At 41.3% G+C, this 20277-nt stretch overlaps 2 protein-coding genes across 2 annotated transcripts in view; both read left to right on the top strand.

The window, feature by feature from the left end:
* Fancm (FA complementation group M) overlaps positions 1–7080 on the top strand; it is a 41197-nt gene extending 34117 nt beyond the window's left edge. The window contains exon 6 of the mRNA XM_020958334.2: positions 6948–7080. The gene's annotated coding sequence lies outside the window, so the exon portion shown is untranslated. The remainder of the gene's footprint in view (positions 1–6947) is intronic.
* Positions 4524–19522, top strand: C15 (homeobox protein C15). Its single transcript, XM_020958335.2, has 4 exons — positions 4524–5092; positions 6948–7384; positions 11275–11503; positions 18741–19522. The coding sequence occupies exons 1-4, from the start codon at positions 4920–4922 to the stop codon at positions 18940–18942; spliced, it is 1041 nt and encodes a 346-aa protein (XP_020813994.2). The 5' UTR covers positions 4524–4919; the 3' UTR covers positions 18943–19522.
* Positions 19523–20277: the final 755 nt, after the last annotated feature.

Here is a 20277-nt window from a genome sequence, read left to right as displayed (position 1 = left end):
TCAGAAGCTTGAAACGCTTTGAAGGAATCATTTCCGACCCTACAAACTATATATATTCTTGATCAGCATCAAACGCTGAATTGATCCAGCCATGTCTGGTCGAAAAATAAATTTTTGAAATTTTTTCGAAAATTGAAAATTTTATAAGGGGTTACATCATTAAAATTGTCAAAATTTGACAACAAATTGAATTTTTTAATTTTAAAAACTGAGTATGCAGATTTGTAAATCTATTAAAAATTAGCGTAGAACAGCTTTCCGAATTAAATTTAATGATTTTTTGGCTTAGTTGTGCGTTTTTAAAACTATGATTTGTGGGGAAAAATGGTCTGTTTTTATACCTTTTTGCAGGGTTTTATAATTTCAGACAGAAACTAAAAATAGAATCAACAAACGCAGTACGCAGATTTAATAGTGCAATAAAATCTAGCACAGAAAAGCTTTCCGAATTAAAATAAATGAAATTTCGGCCTAATTATGATTTCCGAAAAACTTTGATTTTTCAAGAAAATTGTCTGTTTTTATACCTTTTTGCTGGGTATAATTTAAGTCAGAAGCTTCTAACTCTGTGAAGGAATCATTTCCGACCCTACAAACTATATATATTCTTGATCAGCATCAAACGCTGAATCGATCCAGCCATGTCTGGTCGAAAAATAAATTTTTGAAATTTTTTCGAAAATTGAAAATTTTATAAGGGGTTACATCATTAAAATTGTCAAAATTTGACAACAAATTGAATTTTTTAATTTTAAAAACTGAGTATGCAGATTTGTAAATCTATTAAAAATTAGCGTAGAACAGCTTTCCGAATTAAATTAAATATTTTTTTGGCTTAGTTGTGCGTTTTTAAAACTATGATTTGTGGGGAAAAATGGTCTGTTTTTATACCTTTTTGCAGGGTTTTATAATTTCAGACAGAAACTAAAAATAGAATCAACAAACGCAGTACGCAGATTTAATAGTGCAATAAAATCTAGCACAGAAAAGCTTTCCGAATTAAAATTAATGCCATTTCGGCTTAATTATGATGTCCGAAAAACTTAGATTTTTAAAGAAAATTGGCTGTTTTTATACCTTTTTGCTGGGTATAATTTAAGTCAGAAGCTTGTAACGCTGTGAAGGAATCATTTCCGACCCTACAAACTATATATATTCTTGATCAGAATCAAAAGCTGAATCGATCCAGCCATGTCTGGTCGAAAAATAAATTTTTGAAATTTTTTCGAAAATTGAAAATTTTTTAAGGGGTTACATCATTAAAATTGTCAAAATTTGACAACAAATTGAATTTTTTAAATTTAAAAACTGAGTATGCAGATTTGTAAATCTATTAAAAATTAGCGTAGAACAGCTTTCCGAATTAAAATTAATGATTTTTTGGCTTAGTTGTGCGTTTTTAAAACTATGATTTGTGTATTTTTTTTGAAATATTTTTATTTTGAACAATGAAAATTTTATAAGGGGTTGCATTATTAAAATTGTTAAAATTTGACAAAAATTGAAATTGAATTGATGCTTATCATGAATATATATGATTTATAGGGTCGGAAATGACTTTTTAAGATATTGAGAAGCTTCGAACTAAAATTATAATACCCTGCAAGGGAAAATAGATTCAACAAAATATTATTTCTTCCTGTGGATCAGGGATACACTTAACCTAAGTTCTGTTCTGATGACTGTTGCTGTTGTTACTGTTGCTGCTGCTGGTGTGCCTGCCATCCGACTGCAGTGCGCTGCTGCATACTAATTTTCCACCACCCTGCCACCGCCCACTGCCATCTCGTCCTCCTTCTCCTGCTTCTGCTCCTCCTGCAGCTTCATCTCCATCCCCATTTTCGGATCAGAATCAAGCATCTCCAACCCCCAATCCCCGCCTGCCAAGACCCAGCCTGGCGATGTGGTGGTCTTGGCATCATTTCGTATTCATACCAAGCACCAATTTCTCGTTGTTGCTGCTGCTGCGCTGCAGTTATTGTTGTTGTCTGCTATTAAGTGAAATAAAAGTAAAAATGCAATAAAAAATGTTGGCCGCCTCTCTCGTTTTGCATTAAAATTGCATTACAATTGCCATGGATGGTCGTCGTCTTCGTTGTTGTTGCTTTTATTATGGCAATTGTTGCGGCGTTGTTGTTGCTTAAATGAAATCCAATTAGCTGACTACAAGGCCTACCAGCAGCAGAAGCAGCAGCAACAGCAATGACACTGCGAAGCAATTCTCATTCCTTCGCATCGTGACTCCAAGAGTCCTTTTTGCGGGTGTGTACTCAGTGTGTGTGTGTGTGTGTTGTTGCGATTGTGAGTATTTTAATGTGCCTCTGCGCGTGGGCATTTCAATGCGATTCAATATGCAGTAATTACCTGCTGCTGCTGCTTTTCTTTTTTTTTTTGCCATGATTTGTTCGTGTCTGACACAAAAACATGGCCAGTTAAGTGCCAAAATGAATATTTATAACCGTTAACGGTGTGTGTTATTATGATAAGTGAACAGTATTTTATAGGAGTCTGATATTTAATAATTGTGCCTATGTGAAAACCTTAGGACCCGAATCCGTATGTTGGTATTGTTAATGTGACAATATCAATTATACCTTTAGTGTAATATTATTAAGATGTTACAAGCTACTAATTCCCTTTTAGTTTCTTTAAACATTCCACTTGATTTTCCTCCTTTTGCAGGTATAGCTTGTAGCTTACAGATCACCGATAACGGGTCTTCTTTTTAGTGTAAGAGAGTCTTAAAAAGAATACTTGATTAAAACAGAGTGCTGAAATAGACGGGTTTGTGTATCATTTGTTAGATAAGCCATGTTAGGCCAAGGTCTCTAGAGCCAATCTTTGGTCTATTAAGCCTGTATTATTTTATTTTTTAATAAACGTTGTGTCCCTTCTGACACATAGGTATCATAGTCATTGGAAAAACTAATGTGCATTATACTATGTCGAAAATGTTCTTATCCTTTAATTGAGTTCTTATATAAAATCTGAAGTACACAGAGGGCCGACCAACTTTCAGAGTCTTACGGTCAATTAAGGAGGTAGAATTTCCAACTTATTCTAGCATCAAACTGAAGGTAGTTGTGTTAAATGCCTAAGCATTATTTTTTTGATAAAAGAGGTTTACTATCTTCTAAAATTATTGCAGGTTCAAGCCCAACTATATTCCTTGTGATACCGAAGCCTCTCAGTTAAATTATTTTGTTGGCCCTAGCTTCTGAATGTTGTAGGATAATCCTGGTAATAGTAGTGAACTAAGACCTTCAGAATCCTTCAAGTTACATATTTTCCTCTTTGAAAAGATGAAGTAGCTGCACCAATTCAAGCTTACTCACATTCCATTACAACTTTTCTGCCTCTGGAGTAATGAAGAAGGCACATGTCCATACACACACACACACTTCCTGGGCATTTGCAGTCGAATTCCAACAACACCTGAGCACCTGAGCGGCTGAAAGGAGCGTGGCTCGTGCCCAAATTGCCAAGGAAAACTGTCAATTAACCTGCGAGGTGAACTTGGGGAAAATGCCAGAGCTGTTTCTGGTGATGCTGATGCTGCTGCATCCGCCGAAGATGCAATTTCCATTTGCATGCCACCAGGTATGGCCACTGCAAATGGATTGGATTCGTGTGGTTTTAGCCAGAAGAGTTCCTGCTTATCGCAATCGCCGCCTGCCAAACGCCGAATGCCAAATGCCAGGCGATAGCGCAGAGAACGCCTTTGCGCTAATAAAGATCTCGCGTAGTCAGGGACATTAGGAAGTGGTGCAGAGGCTCCTGCTCTCGGTGCCCCGCTGTTGCCCTTCTCAAATCCGCTGCTTTGTGAACTCAAGCTGACAGAACGCTATTTCCAATTGTGCTATTAATCTGCCACATTTGCACTTCCACGGGAAAGAGTCTGGCAGGCTGGTCGGCTATCTCACTTGCTCGCTTACACACTCTATGGTATTGCCAAGGCAGAGCAAGTGAGATGCCCTACGAGTGCCAGAGTGAGAGGCAGCGAAGGCAGCTTGGAGGCAGCTGGGGGGCAGGGTAACGCTTGGCTAACCCGAAAATAGAAACAATCAAAATAAAAATACATTCTCTTCATGCTCTCTCGTCTAATAAAAAACCCCAAAAGCAAAACGTTTTCCATTTAAAATGTCGTCGCAAAAGCCTGAGACTCCCCCGGAGCGCCCCCCTTGGCAATGGCCAATGGCAGCTTGGCCAGGCCAAGCCCCCTTCCCCAATTGCCGGCCAGTGCTGCCCATCGGCGGGCAGAGCGAAACCTGTTCTTCCCCGAGCGAGAGGCCGCGCATGCGCTGCGAGAGAGCGAGACGGCGACACAGGGCGGAGCGGACCAACCAGAAGAGGAAGGCCCAAGTGCTGGGCAAAGGGCGGGTGGTGGTATTATGGTAGGTTAGGTTCAAACAAGGTGGCTAACTGGCTCGTTAACCAAAATAGGAAGGAAGTCGACGCCGGCGTCGCTGCTGCCGTCGCTGTCCGCACAGCGGGCAACTGGTTAGACCCGTTTCCGGCGCGGTGACTCTCACTCCAACCTCCTGAACACAACAGACAGCAGCGCCCGAGCAGCAGACGCGGCAGCGAGCCAGGCAGCGCCTCGTCCGTCGGCACAATTTGATTGCATTTATGAAAAGCGTTTTCGCCCGCTAGCACGCGCCCGCTCCCAGCTTCCCAGCTCGCAAATTCGGAATCCGTGGTCCGTGATCCGTACCGTAGTTCCCAGTGCTCCGTTCGCCATTCGAGTCGCCCTTAATCGCGGAAATCAATCTGAAATTAATTAAACATTTCTGGTGTGTGCCCTTTAGTGCATTAAATACAATCTAAAACAATTAATAAAGCGAGTGCAGAGAGAATTAAAAAATTAGTGTAAAGACACAGTGAAAGGAATTACCAAATTGGCGCCACTAGTTGCCAGCATGTCCAGCCACGAGGAGGATGACCACGAGCACGAGAATGAGCATGGCGACGATGTCGAGGAGCAGGAGATTCATGTGGACGTGGACTCCGATTCCCGCATATCCTGCGGCAGTGGATCCGATGTGGATATGGACGGTGGCAGTTGCTACGATGAGTCTGAAACGCCATTGAGGTAAGGATTAAGGATCAAGAAGCAGGAGAGCTTTAAATTTTAAGGAGTTTTCATTAAAATGGGCCTGGAAAAAACATTATTGATGTCAGGTTATTTCAAAGATTAGTTAGAAAGCTGAACTTTTTGAAAATGTTTATAGATTCACCTATAATTAATTTAAAACTCTTACTAATTATTTAGTGGGTAAGCTTTTAAGCCTGTAATAATAAATTTTAATTTCTTTCAACTTGTTTGCCTTATTTGTTGTAATGAATGTTTATACGCTGAGTTTATATTATCAAACATCTGTCAAAAATATACTAAATGTATAGAAAATAAGTCCAGACTATTCATTGCTCCGTTTAATAACCATAAAAATAATTAGTATCATTTTGGCTTGGTTTTAATCATTGAAAGTTTATAAACCTTATTCACAATTTCAATAAATTATTTTATCGTTTTAATTCTCCTCTTATTAGAGGAAGGAAATAGGTAATCTGCTCAATTGTTCACTGAGTCATAGATTATAATGGTTTTTAATTTGTTTAGAACTGAGTTTTTCAAAAGTAATATATTGAACTTACTTATTTAGTAACAGCAAGAAAAGGGGTATTTAATATTTTATTTTTCAGTCACAAACAACACAAATATTCAATGCAGCTTGGACAACTTTTTATTTAGAAATTCGACTAAGTCGGATTTTATGGCCTCATAAATGGTCAAAATAGTATTAAGGTAGAGAAAAGCTATTTACATTTATTATTATGTGTTCATAACTCCCACTGTTTTATTGTCAAACGTATTTTAACTGACAATGCTCACAAATTCCTATTATACGGATCAAATTCTCCGGCTTAACGCCATTAAAATGCCCGGACAAAGTCTCCATTGTCCGTGGGCACAGACAAAGGTGCATCTTTCCGCCGACAAAAGTGGCTAACAAGCTGCCAGAATGTCGAGCAGGCCAACTGCTAACTGCTGCCTCCCATTCAAGCCGCCGGTGTCCGGCTATGAAGAACGGTGTGAACAAACCTCTTAAACGCTAATGAATTGACCACAATGCCACCAAAAGAATCAAGTCGAAAATGTCTCATAAAGTCTCAAAGAAACTCCCTGAATTTACATAGGGCCCGAAGGGAAAGAGTTTCGAATGGATGGCGACGATAAAACGCACATTAGTAAGGCGCCAAAAACGCGCCGTGATAAGACTCTTCTTTTGGGCCCAAATGAGTTCGATTCTGGGGTTCGATATTTCGGTTCGAATGCGAGACAAAGACGAAATCGTTTGCGGGATTAACATTTTAATAGAGATCGCCATAAAAATGCTATAAAACTCGCGTTCCAGCGAATGTAGAGCACCAGATAGGCAACAGAAATATGTATGTTTACTTATAACTTTTGGTCTTTGGTTTTTTGGAAAGTGTGTGCTTGTGATGGCAACTTAAAAATCATTGTTACGATTCCTGTTCCAAATGGACTTTTATTTTTTTTCTGTTATTTATTTAATTTTTTTGTTAAATTAAATGCCGTGCGTGACTTGTTTTTGGTGCGTCAATTGATGGCATTCGATGATTTATAGGCACGTATTAAATGCCTCTAACGGCCGTCAGCATTTGCATAATTACTTCATTTTCAGCCACATTGCGTATACGCAACGGTGGCCACTCGAGTTCTGCATGTCGTCGTCTCGCACGGCTTATCCGCTCGCGTGGGTTTTTGGTTAGTGGTTTCGAGACTGGTCCAAGCTGCAGGCAGCCTTAATTATTACCAATGTTCTCAGGCTTTTCCGCTTATCAGGCGACACTTTTTAATGAGCCCGCACCTTACAGCCGTCAGTATATGTATATGTATGTATATTTCCCCATCTTCTCCCCAGTGAATCGCTACAGTCCGAGCAGACGCGCTCCTCGTCCAGCGAGAATCTGCCCTTCAGCATATCACGCCTGCTATCCAAGCCCTTCGAGACCAGTCACCACCACCATCACCACCACAACAACAACAACACCCAGCACAGCAGCAGCAGTCCCGGCTCCAGTCACAACAACAACCACGGCGAAAAGGGCGAGGAGAAGGAGCTGCTGCAGGCGGAGGATCAGGATCTGGCCGCCTATAAGCTGGCCACCAGCATTGCCAATTCGACGTACGGAAGTGCCGCAGCTTTATATTCGTATCCGCATCTCTATCCCTCGGCGGCGGCTGCGGCCGCTGGTCATGTGCTGCGTGTGCCGCCCCAGCGAACGCCTCTGACCTGGGCGCTACCGCCGCTGCATCATGCGGCGCTGGCTCATCAGGCGGTCAAGGATCGGCTGGCAGGTGAGTGAAGCAGAAGAAGAAGGAGTCTGAATTGGGTGGAGTGGCGAAGTGAAGTGATGTCCGAGTCGAAGGCCCCATGTCGCGGTGGCCCATGTTCGCCGAGATCTCTCGCTCCCCCAATGACCCGCGGTGGCAATTGCTACTGTTCCCCAAATAAGCGCGATCAGAGAAGTCTTTTAAGGCAACAGGCCTATCGGCACATATCATTGCTGGTCCAAAGCACAGATACACAGAGGGAAAATGTGGCTTAAATTAGGAAGAAATATTTAATCTTAATCCAAAAATTCATTTAATATTGCTCGAATTCTTTCGTGTGGCTGAGGAAAACTATAAATTATCGCTACTACAGAGTACACTACAATCAAAATTATAATCCCCTTAAGTGTGATTCACCGACTTTTTCCTCAGTGCACACACACACGAGAGCCCGGAACGCTAAAGTATAAAAACATGTTTGCCTTCAAATGCGCAATCGCAGCTTAAGTTAAAAACTTAACTCTGAGCCACCGCCCAGAAGCGACACAGGAATGGGATGTGCCTTCTGATTTGCATACGCATGCGCGCCTGTATTTGTATCTGTATCTATCTCGGCCCCTCATGAATCCGCATCTGTATCTGCATATCCGTATGCATCTGCAGAGCTCCCTGCCTGTGCGTGGATCCTGTGGCTGCCTTTTGTTAATTTGTTTACATTATGAGCTTCACTTGTAGCTACAACCGGCTGGCACAGCGCGAGCCCTTTGAAATAATGAGACGGCGTTGATTTTATTACGCCTCGGTAGCCAGTCGATCCCGATTGGTATCGGGTCCTGTATAACTCATAATATTTGGGCCTTTTTTTCGGTCATGCGGAAAAGCTTCTTAGGCCCCGCACTGCGGCAATCTGATGCGCTTTTATGGCCAACATCCGCTCAGTGGCAGGGCTCCTTCTGACTTCTTTTTTCTTTTTAGTTATTTTAATGAGCTGGTTTACATGACTTTTTAATTTCGCGCTGGGCCCGAAAGGGAATTAATTACGCATTGGGCGGTCGCAGGGCTCAGCGCGAGAGTTGGCTGTCCTCGCCGGCTTATTTATCGCCGCATACCGCACTTCACATTTGAGTCCAACTGACATGGTCAGCTTTTAATTAGCCAGTCGAATGCCAGCGGTTCGTCGGAGGGATATATGCCAGCGAAGGAGGGGCGATCGATGGGATCAGTCGGTCGGTCGGTCGGTCCACCTGAGAGAGGCACACTTATGAGGCCGCCGGGTGATCCAAGTTTTCTGGATCCGCTGCCATCCGTTTCGTTCCGTCTCGTTTCGTTGCATTTTGTCAACATCTTTGGCTCCTCGGCAACTCTTCGTCATCGTCAGCGCCGTCGACCGGGTCTGTGTCTCGTTGTGTTTATTGTGTCGCTTGCCTTGTGCTGATAAGCTGGCGCCTTGGCTTTTTTCATTAACAAGACAAACGAGCGTCCAGCCCCGGTTCCGATCCCAGCCCCTTTCAAAGTGGTCCCCTCCTCCTCCTCCTCCTTTGGGCAGGCGAGGGCTCTTAGCGCCATATGATTAATAACCATTGCATGTTAATTTTCGTTATTTTTTGGACACAACGTCGCAGCGGATGCCAATTACTTTTCGGCCATGCAGAGCTACCAGCGTTTCCCTAATGCAATTTCGAACCAGCCATAATATACCCAATTTTGGTTGGGGTTTTGTCACGATACTTGCGCACACGAATGTCCGCCGGAATGATATGGCGATGAGGTTGGAGAACAAAATTTTGTTTGGAAAATTTTAGGAAATATACTAGCTCTTGTACTTCCAACTCTTTCAGTTTTTGATGAAACTAAGATAGGCAAAACTGTTTAATTTCCATATTTAAATTATTATTATTATCGCTAGCAACCATAGTTTTCCGACAAGAATCTTTCCGGCAGAATAGTGATAATCCAAATCACTAGCAAAGGTCACAGCGAGGCAGCTCCTGGAAAAGCCAAAAGTGGCGGTGGGAGTGTCAAAACCAGGCCGAGCCACAGGCCGCCATCAATAATGTATGCTAAAAGCTTTTTGCATTATTTTACGTATTTCTGGCAAGGCATCTTGGCCACAACCGTACACACACACACACACACACACCTACTCCCACACACCTAGCGCCGTGTGTATCTTTAAGATTCACCAACATCATAAATAAGAATGGCGGGGCAGGAGAAAGCCGGGAAAGCTATAAAATTATGCTTATGCTGCAACCCTCTAAGCCGGAATCCTTAAAGGATACACATGCCACACAAGCTGCGGGATATATTTGAAAATCCCAAGGATGCCTTCCGCTTATGTGGTGCGATAAATGGCTTTTTATTGAAATTGATATTGCCTGAAATATTCAAATGATCGGCTACCCCCACGACCTCAGCTCAGGGGAAATTTAGCCCAGGTCTGCTCTTTGGGTTTTCCGCTCCGAAAAAGGGGTCTCGGGAAAATTCGTAATAAGAAGCATGATTTGTCAGCTTAACACCCGCCATACATTCGATGCCCTCTGATGGCTTTTGACAGCGCATCGCCATTTTCTTATGGCTTTCCAACACGTACACTTGTCCGTATGGGAACCCAACTGAATTCGAAATGGACTGAATCAAATCGATGAGTTATATTTACATTGAAGAGGTTTTCCTACTTAGGAAAATTTTGCAAGCATATCTGTATTGGATATATATGTAAATTATGAAACATTTTTTGCTACATTAAATTGGTTTTGGGTTTCAAGTAAGTTAGGTAAGCTTTATACATTTTTATGGTTCTATATTTGAAATCATTTGTATGGAAAATATATTGACACACAGGCTATGTAAAACAAGCTTATAAAAAGGGAAATAAGACTAAAATCTAACACATTTCAGAGATATTTTAAATAAGCTTTTATCAGCATTAATTTTTCACTAGAACTAGACAGATATTCCGTACAGAATCTTTCCCTCTTAAAAGCGTATTGAAATGAATATCATTCCATCAGCTTTATGAATAATTTAATTGCAATCAATATCGACTGATATTATTTACCCATCGACTGACGTGTATCACCGTATTTGAATAATTCATCAATTAGTCTCGCTGTCTTGACTTCAAATCACTTGGCCTCAAATGGCTGCTGCTAGCCAGGCAATTTCTCCGTGAAATTGGCAAAGCCCAGTTCTCCATTGACCTCATCTGCGGAGTCAGTAGTCTGTGAGCCGGTTTCCTAATTGCCTCTGTTGTTGCTGTTGCTGCTGCTGGCAGATCGATCGGCTTAACATTTTGTTGCGCACTGTGCCCGCCTCTTATCGCACCCAATAAACAACAAAGCACACACAACGGCGGCTGGCAGGAATTTTAAAAGGTTCAGCGCCAGAGCCTGGCTCAGCCACCGTTCGACCACTCGCCCAGATACTGACCGGGATGCGGACTCGGAGTCGGACACTGGGTCACTTACGCGCGTCCTCCGAGCGCGACTTTATGACTCAACCCGAATGGAAATTGATGTCGCGTGCTTTGTCTACAAGGCGCTGCGATAAGGGTTCCTGCTAGACCGCCGCCGCCAGAAACCGAAACCTCAATCCCTGGCAATTAGGCAGCGAGTCAGCGGCCTCCACATTGATTTCGCAGCGGGAGGGAATGGCCCGAGTTCCTAGGTAGCAGGTAACAGGTACCGAGTGCCGCTAAGTACTCGCAGCCTCGCTGCCGCACAGGTGCCGTCGCTTAACTCCGGAAGCGGCATTCGGAAATGGCCAGTTATCTAGGAATTTATTGTTTGCTAATTGCCCGCCAGGACACACACCACACGCAGGAGTAGGGCAAATGGGGGAAAACTATATTACTCCTTGAGAACCTAAAGTATTATCCTTGTTAAGTACTCACTCAAAATCCCTAATTACAGCTGCCTTCCCCATCGCCCGACGGATCGGACACCCCTACCAGAATCGCACTCCGCCAAAGCGAAAAAAGCCGCGCACATCCTTCACGCGCATCCAGGTGGCGGAGCTGGAGAAGCGGTTCCACAAGCAAAAATATCTGGCCTCCGCCGAGCGAGCAGCCTTGGCCCGTGGTCTCAAGATGACCGATGCCCAGGTGAAGACGTGGTTCCAGAACCGACGCACCAAGTGGAGGTGAGTAACGTTTCGATTCGTTCCCCCAGACTCCTTGGAGCCCCTGCTGGGCTAGAGGCAAAAAAATCAATACCCCATCCCCATACCCATTTCTCAGTGTTTTTGGAAGTGCTGACAGCTTGACACTTACCCTCTTCTATGCGCCCCGCCTTTCGGTTTTTTATGTGCCGTTTTAAACTACAATATGCACAAAAGGCTTTTGTTAAAAAGCAGGAATATTAAAAAAACAGGAGCAGGGATAGTCGAGCCAGAAGTACTCTATCATCTTAATATATTTAGTTTTGTTTTGAAATACTACAATTTTATGATATATCTAGATGTTAGAAGTTCAGAAACACACCCTGATTATGAATATATTGTTATCTTAAACCATCCATAAACTTTTAAGCTAATTTCAATATATACTAGAACTAGATTGATTTTCTTAGTCCCAACAAAAACCATAAATTACAAGGAGTTCTAGTTCTATTTTGCCACATAGTATATGCTTATTCCTATATACCCCAAATAGGAAATAGGGCCACAAAGACCGGCGTGCATAAGCGGGGAGTAAATGGCTCATACAATATGCATGAGCACATTAAACGAGCAACACACAATAAGCAGCCCCAAGGATACGGGGGAGTGTGTATTTACGAGGCTTACTGAGGGGTAGCTGCATTTCGCAGCCACAAAGAGAGCTCTAGTTAAACAACAAGCTAATTGGCAAGGCTTTGTTTATATAGTATTATCAGTTAACAGCTTAACACTGGGATGGAAGTCGATGACTTATAGAATGAATAGTTGGATACAAAATATCAAGGCATATTTATACCCCTGTAGAAATTATAATTTGCTTGAAACGCAGCTTCGTATTTTGACCCTATTATTTTTAATAAACTGTTTTCTAAGATAAGTTTCTTATTGGTTATTAATAATAATTTCTACCTATTATTATTTGGTGGCTTAGTGTAGACTTTCACTTAGCACACCCATGTAACTACTTTGCTGCCATGTGGAAATTATAATTCTGATTTGTGTACTAAACCGGATTCACACATGTACACACATTCGGCATGCAAATGACAATTTATTTGGAACAGCAGTTCATAAATATATCCCCAATTTATGAAGGCATTGATGCGTTGAGGGCTCGATGGCGTGCAGCTAATTGTTTTCTACTTTATTACGGCCGAGTAAAAGTATTTGAATATGAAATAATTTGAGCTGACGCATTTGGATGGTCTTTCTATTCATAAGCGATTACCGACGATCATAATGATGATGGCAAATGGCGGCTAAATGGGCAAAGTTTCCAACATTTCCCAGCGGAGCAAAGGACAGCAGAGCGGTGGGAAAGCGGGAGGGACGGCGCTTAAGAAGCGTTAATTGCCGCTTAGCAGGCGGCGGCATTTTTTAGAGCCAAGGCAACGGCAGTCCTCAGCCAGTCCTACCGGCTTATCAGCCATTTTGGGCCTATTCCAGATCGTAAAAATTAATGATGTAAAACGCAATTTTGTTAACGGCAACGGCTGCCTCTCGGCCACGGCTCGTTTGCGGTTAAGTGAAATGGCAATGGCACATTATGCCATGATTACGAGTCAGCATAACTCGTAAATATCCAGGGTATGTGTAATGTGCTCACATAATTGCCTTAATGCACACGGCGCTGCATTGGCCCGTAATTTGAATAATTAGCCCTGTCCAACATGGCGTATGTGCTATGCGCCCATTAGGCAACGAATAAAGATTGCATAAAAGTAGTTTCTTTGGCAATTCCCAATAAATACTAACTCGTTTGCGACTACAGTAATAATGTGTCACATATTTATTACTGTTACGAACTAGGGGAGTCTTGAGTATACATTTTCTATAAAAGTTATTACCATTTAATTTGGTTTCTATTTCCTGCTCAGGGGTGGAAAGTTCTTTTCTAATTTGTATACAAATTTAGAAGTTGTATACAAAAAAAAAGCTCGTCATTCATTATTAATAACGAATTGCGCGGCCAAATGAATGAACTCTTGTTCCCTGTCACTGTCTGACAATGTGTTTAGCAAAAAAAATAACAATATAAAACAGAAGGAAAGGAAAAGAAGCAATCAACAAAGGCAGATACACACAGAACTCAGAGATACAGATACAGAAGGAAAGAAAAATCGCTGGCGATTTGCTGCATACTTCCGGGCGTTGGGTCCCCGAGGCGCCGTTTTGGGGTCCGGAAACAAATGGTAAAGTCTGACTTTTGTCTGGTTCTCTTTTCACCTCTCCTCCGGACACATAATTCAATTAGTTTCACAGCCATAAATCAAGCTGCCGCTAAACCCTTTTTAATTACACGCCCATTCATCATCCCAGGACCCACATCTTTTCTTGGCCAATCTTCGGAGAGCACGAGGACTACACCTCGCACTTCATATTAATTGCCTGGCATATGCAAAACTTTTCCGGCTGCCGAAAGCTGACTAATTAAAAATTCACACACACACACGCCAAGAGAAAAACTTGGACCGCAGAGCAAAAATCAATTTGACTGAAAGCAAAGTTTTTGCGGCGTGAACCGAAAAATCAAATAAAATTAATTACAATGGCGAGGGCCATTTGTAAATTAACTTGTAAGCTTGCTGGGTCCGTCGGCACGTGTCCGGAGAGTTTTCTTGCGAAGTTGCTGGCCATTCCCAGCCCCAGTTCCAGTCCCTTGGGTTCCCGAGCAAAAAGCTCCTTGAGCACTCAATTAATGGCCTGGCTAAATTGTTATGTCTTGAAAGATAATTACCACAGGACCTTTTTGGGGCTGGTAGCAGTTTGCGTGTAGTGTGTGAAATGATTTTAATTACGAGGACATGGCCGTGAAGGCCTTAAACAGCAGCTGCATCAGTTGGCGACAGTTCGAACCTGGGCGGGGGGTAACTTGGAAAATTTATGGGACGAGCTTTAATAAGCGTTTTAGGCTAATGCCCGGCCATTACTTATCACGGATGGCAACAAAAACTTTCCACATCAACGCGATGGCGCCAAGAGACCAACATTTGTAAAGCGTTTGTTACATTTCCCAGCCAGCTCCGTGACTGAAGATAAATTACAATCGTGTCTCCCGGCCCCAAAGAGCGAATTAAGCCAGCACACACTTGGACCCACTCCGAGGCCACTTTCGTTTACCTTGCCGTTTTGGAGTTTTTAATCAATTTTCGTTGAATTTTTCATGCGGTAGCTAGTAAAAATGTAGCCCGATAAAGCCGGCTTGATTGCGCAAAGGTGAAAAAGTAAAAGCAATGTGCTTGGCGTATAATAACTCACTTCCAGGCCGAAAACAGACAATTGAATTGTTAATCCAGCTGTTGGGCGAGGGAGTTGAGGCAGCGAAAACAATGAATTTGGTAAATATCTCACCTCTAGGCAACGTCAATTCATAAATACAATTGTGATTGCAAAATTTAAAGCTTAATTTAAGACTGTACAAGAATTTTGACAATTTTCTTTATTGAGTTAAGATATTTTATTGACTTCTCATTTCCCATTGAGTATCTATAATTCTTAAAGCTAGTTATATATCGCTAAAGCGCACTTCCCTTTTATACAAACGTACAAATCGTTCCTCATTTTCTATATATGGCATATCCTTTACTGGGACAGGCATAGATACACACACCCACATTAGTTATTCCAATTTGTGGGCCCAAAACTTTGAACTAAATACCCAGGCTAATGCATTTTTAATAGGCGCACCCGGCTAGTTATGAAATGTAGTTTGAACGATGACATTGCTGATGAAAACCATAATGAAAGCTTGTTAAACAATATTTATGATATATGTGTGCCTGGCATGTGGAAGCCTTGCCTAGTTGCGGCTATAATTCGAGCAACTCTTTAGCCGGCAACATAAGAACTTCATTAGCTCATGAAATATTCAAGATGGCGCACAAACCAACCCCTAGTGCTGCGGGGGTGGATGGAGCTGGAACAGGAACTTATGGCGACGGTGGTGGTGGTGTTGGTGGTGGCCATGCCGGCTCCATGGCCACAATTAGAGCAAAATGCTGCGCAAACGCGGGGCAGGGATGACATGCAACTGCAGTACGATTTGAATAATTTATCAAATGGCAGGGCCACAGTCAGCCAAAGGATGCAGAGATGCAGAGAAAGGATGGTGGGGCGAAAACAAATCCCTTTTAAGCGCCAAACATTTAAAATGCAATTTCACGCAGCTCCAGCTTGGCACGAAATTAATTTTCCACAAAAACACACAATCGCACACAATCGATCGGCGTGTGTGTGCAGTCAGCATATTTGATTTGATTAGTTTTAAATGGTCTTAATAGCCCGCCCACATAATGACTTGATGAGCTTCTGTCTGCCCCGACCCTACTCGAAATGAGTTTCTGGCAAATTGGTTTTCCATAATGAATATGTACATTAAGCGATACTATTTGCCAGATAAGCTTAAATGTCATCATCCACATCGATTAGGTGTTGTTATTCGAGCAGTTTATTAAAGAACTTTCCATAAAGATATTAAGTCTTTTGGAATTTAATAAACATTAAGTGCTGTGATGCTTAATACAATACATCACCATTCCGTATCATGCTGATATTAATAAACAAAACATTGAAGGTTTAGAAAGATATACAATGGTTGGTTAATTATCTTTAGATCATTTTAGTAATTGGTTATTTTACAAATATGTAAACATGTTTTCCCTATTAATTACACACTTTCAGGGTATTCTAATTTTAGTACGAAGCTTCTAAAGCAGTGAAGGAGTCATTTTCGACCCTACAAACCATATATTTATTTATTTATTTATTTATAAAAGAAAATAGCAATGAACTGCCATTCTTAAAATATATTGTACCCTTACCTCTGCACAACAAAAGGGAGTGTTTTTTTACGATGTGCTCCGACTCACATCAGGTTGGCAGAGGTAAGGATAGGTATTTTAACAAATTTTGAACATTTAATTCGTAGGACAATTCAACATGTAACAGAAAATAGTACTTATTATACATAAAACATAAAACACGGAAAGGATCATGCTCGTCAATATTCGTCTTACAGACGTTAAGGGCTATTGGACGAAAATGACGAGAAGGCCTTACAGGGACTGCGAGACGTAATTTGCTTAACAAATACATTGAGCAAATTTGACCGTTGAGCAGCTTATGTAGAAAGATAACGCCATGGCACTATGTGGAATTTGACCCGTTTTCGTGGCCAAAATTAAAATTTTTGAAATTATTAACATTTTTCACTGCAGGTTTCTTATAAAATTATAGTTATTACTATAGGAAGCTATTTTAGAAAAGTGGGCGTGTCAACGCCCCCCTCCGCCCACAGAAATCGAAAAAAAATCAAATATTTAAAGCAATTTTCAAGTTAGAGACCCCAATTTTGGAACACAGGATGAATTTCTTATTTTAAATGTGTCCTGTAAATTTGGTTCAGATCGGATAATAAATGTAGAAGTTATTTAAGAATATCATTATTTTTGGTTTTATTACTCTACATATTAATTGTTAACTTCATCATTGTCATCAATTTCATTATTATTATAAAAAAATATGTATTGTCGTCTTCCCTAACGTCGATATCAGTTTTAACGGTTAAGAAAACCTTATATTCTGCGGAGTTTGATTGTTCCACAATATATTTCCGGAGAAATTGAACCTCCCTTGCTTACGCCACACTACTAGCAATTCTGCATTTCTGACCAAGATGTTGCTTCCTAATAATTCAAATTACGCAAAAGACCGCAAAAAACGCACAATGAGCCTATATATTTTGAATTCAGAATTGAAAAACCTACAACATGTATATGGACACTCGCTGATACAATTTGAACCTTTTTTTAAAACCCTTTGGAAAGTTCAACTTTATTTCCAAAAGTGACAAATGGACACCACTTGCTAAATGTACAAATTTTTTGAAAAATACGAACGCAACACGCAACATATTAGTATCAACACATAGTAATAACCTGAAGAATTAATATTCAGTTTGAATTAGGTAATTTAATGATTTTTTGTCAGAGATATGCCACTTTGAAACTGCACCGCAAAGTCAACTTATAAGACAGCCCGTGGTGTTCGCTTGCAACAGCTGACTTTAACAGCTGTTATTTTAACATTGAACTGTTAAGTTAACATTTTGGGTATGTAACATAGTAGTTTGATCAATTCATAACATGGTATCATTGAAAATACGCAAATTTGGATACTTGCGAAAAATGAGTTTTGGCCACGAAAACGGGTCAAATTCCACATAGTGCATGGCAGGTTCGACGATCCTTCAAGGTGGGGAGGCTTAAAAGTCTTAGCCTGTCGGCGTATGATGGAAGACGACGATGTGGATCCCAGTGTAATCCACGTAGAGCAAACAAAAGGAATTGTTTCTGAACAGATTCAATAAGGTCTTGATACTTCGCATATTGAGGTGACCACACACACGAACAATATTCAAGAATAGGGCGAACAAGTGAGATATAAAGAAGTTTTGATGTGTAAGGATCATCAAACTCCTTTGACCATCGCTTAACAAAAGCGAAAACTCCACGAGCTTTACTAATAATTAGACCAATGTGGTCATTAAAATTAAGGGTGTGGTTGAATAGGACTCCGAGATCTGTTACCGTATAGATGCGTTCAAGATCGCACGCACCTATAGAGTATTTGGCGAGCAGGCAATTCTTCCGGTAAAAAGACATAAATTTGCATTTGGAGTTGTTGAGAAAGAGGAGATTATTAATGCACCAGGATTGCATGTTGTTGAGGTCAGTTTGCAAAAGGTTGTGTGAATGAGAGTTCGTCAATGGCAAACAAAGTTTGACGTCATCTGCGTACATCATCACACTTCATTCTTGCTCAGCATCAAAAGCTGAGTCGGTCTAGCCATGTCCGGTCGAAAACTACATTTTTGAACTTTTTTCGAAAATTGAAAATTTTAAAAGGGTTACATCATTAAAATTGTCAAAATTTGACAAAAAATTGAATCTTTTAAAATGATAAATTGAGTATGCAGATTTATGAACATAATAAAACCTAACATGGAAATGCTTTCCGAATTAAAATTAATGATTTTTTGGCTTAGTTATGATTTTTTTAAACTTTTGTATATCCGAAAAATTATCATATAAACATATGTTATCAATGAATATTTTAAGCTTAGCTATGAACTTTTACCGATCAGATCCTAATACTTAATTGCAAATTGCAAGCGTACAATAACTTACTTATAAAATCTCTTTCTCGCTTTATTTTCCAGACGCCAAACAGCCGAGGAGCGCGAGGCAGAACGACAGGCAGCAAACAGGCTGATGCTGTCCTTGCAGGCGGAGGCCATCAGCAAGGGCTTTGCACCCCCTGCGCCGCCCCTGAACTCGCAGGGGGGTGTGAATGGGGCACCTTTGGCGGCACTACATGGCCTCCAGCCTTGGGCAGAGGCGTCGCATGCGGCGGGTTGCTAATCGGACCGCCAAGTGGCGCGAGAGCGAGCCATCGGCGGCTGTTGGTTTATTTGTGATACACTTCGCTTTGTACATAGTCCGAGGACACGGACAGTGGAGCCCCGGACAGAAGACTATTCGCACTGTACATAGGAGGACGAAGGGGGCGGCTGAGGCAGACCCCACTGTAAATACCTAGCTTTACTCTGTAGAGACGCTTGCCCAACGGATACCAGGATGCCAACGTGGCGATGGACCTGGATCGGCGATTTAAGTTTGTGTAGGATTCCGAATTTTCTTTTTGTGTTTCGTAGTGCTGCATTTAGAATATTAGTTATTGTTCGACAGTTGAACCGAAGGCAGAACGCATCTCAAAGTGTCGCAGAGAGCCTCGAAGCCGCGCCTAGTAATAACATATTTAATACGCAAAATTATATATGGATTGTAATTGTAATATGTATCTGTCTCTAGGCTTAAGTCAAATGGCATTACCTAGTATTATAAATTATAAACCCTAAATACATGTATGAGCATTGGAAAGTAAACAAAACAAGAGCAATGAAAATAAACACATTACGAAATCAAAGAATATAAAACTAAAGTCTTTGTTCAAGCTTATTTATTATGAAGAGGAAGTTCTTTAGACTATTTTATTGTATGGGTAAGGAAGCTATATAAATTTCAGGCTGTTGTCAGATATTAAACAAATATTTTCGTCTAGTATTTTTACTATTTCCCTAACTCAAAGCCCGTTTAGGACACGAAAACTCCCGCTAAACAAGGAAAATCTGACGTCAGGGGAGTTTCCTTTGTCTTTTCGGTTGAGATCCTTGGATAAATGGAAATATTTCAACCCTTAAATAGTAGGAACCATCCATTGAAGATGATTTATTGATGGTTATTGACAGGCGCAGGGTGGTTAGTTCGCGTAGACCACTTCTAATAGGAACCTGCAGCCTTGGCCGGATACCTTTTGACGTGCTAATTATGGGGCTAGCCAGAAACAATAATAAAAAAATAACTAAAAAAATCAGCCATATGTTGGACCCATGAAAAACTAACAACAATTAGCGAGCGAATATCCCGGGGCCGTTCATTATAAATATATTACGTGTTTTTGCGTTGAAAGCAAAACAAACAGACGCCGCCGAACAGGTAGCCCAATATTTGGAGGGACGCCTCCAAAGTGTTGCCGCTGTCACATTAGCACTGCGCTGAGGTCGGTCCCGTCGTGGCTTGGACCTTCCTTTGACTCCTACAAGTTGGCCGGTGGTCGCTCCCGACTGGACTCTGTGTGCGGAAGTAAACGATTTTCGGGTAAAAGAGTTGAAAGACGGCGCCCCAACAAAGTTGCAG

This window comes from Drosophila serrata, unplaced genomic scaffold (assembly GCF_035046125.1).
Source record: "Drosophila serrata isolate PLE 108 unplaced genomic scaffold, ASM3504612v1 contig_241, whole genome shotgun sequence".
In the NCBI taxonomy this organism is placed as follows: domain Eukaryota; kingdom Metazoa; phylum Arthropoda; class Insecta; order Diptera; family Drosophilidae; genus Drosophila; species Drosophila serrata.
This window is presented reverse-complemented; position numbering and strand designations above follow the sequence as displayed.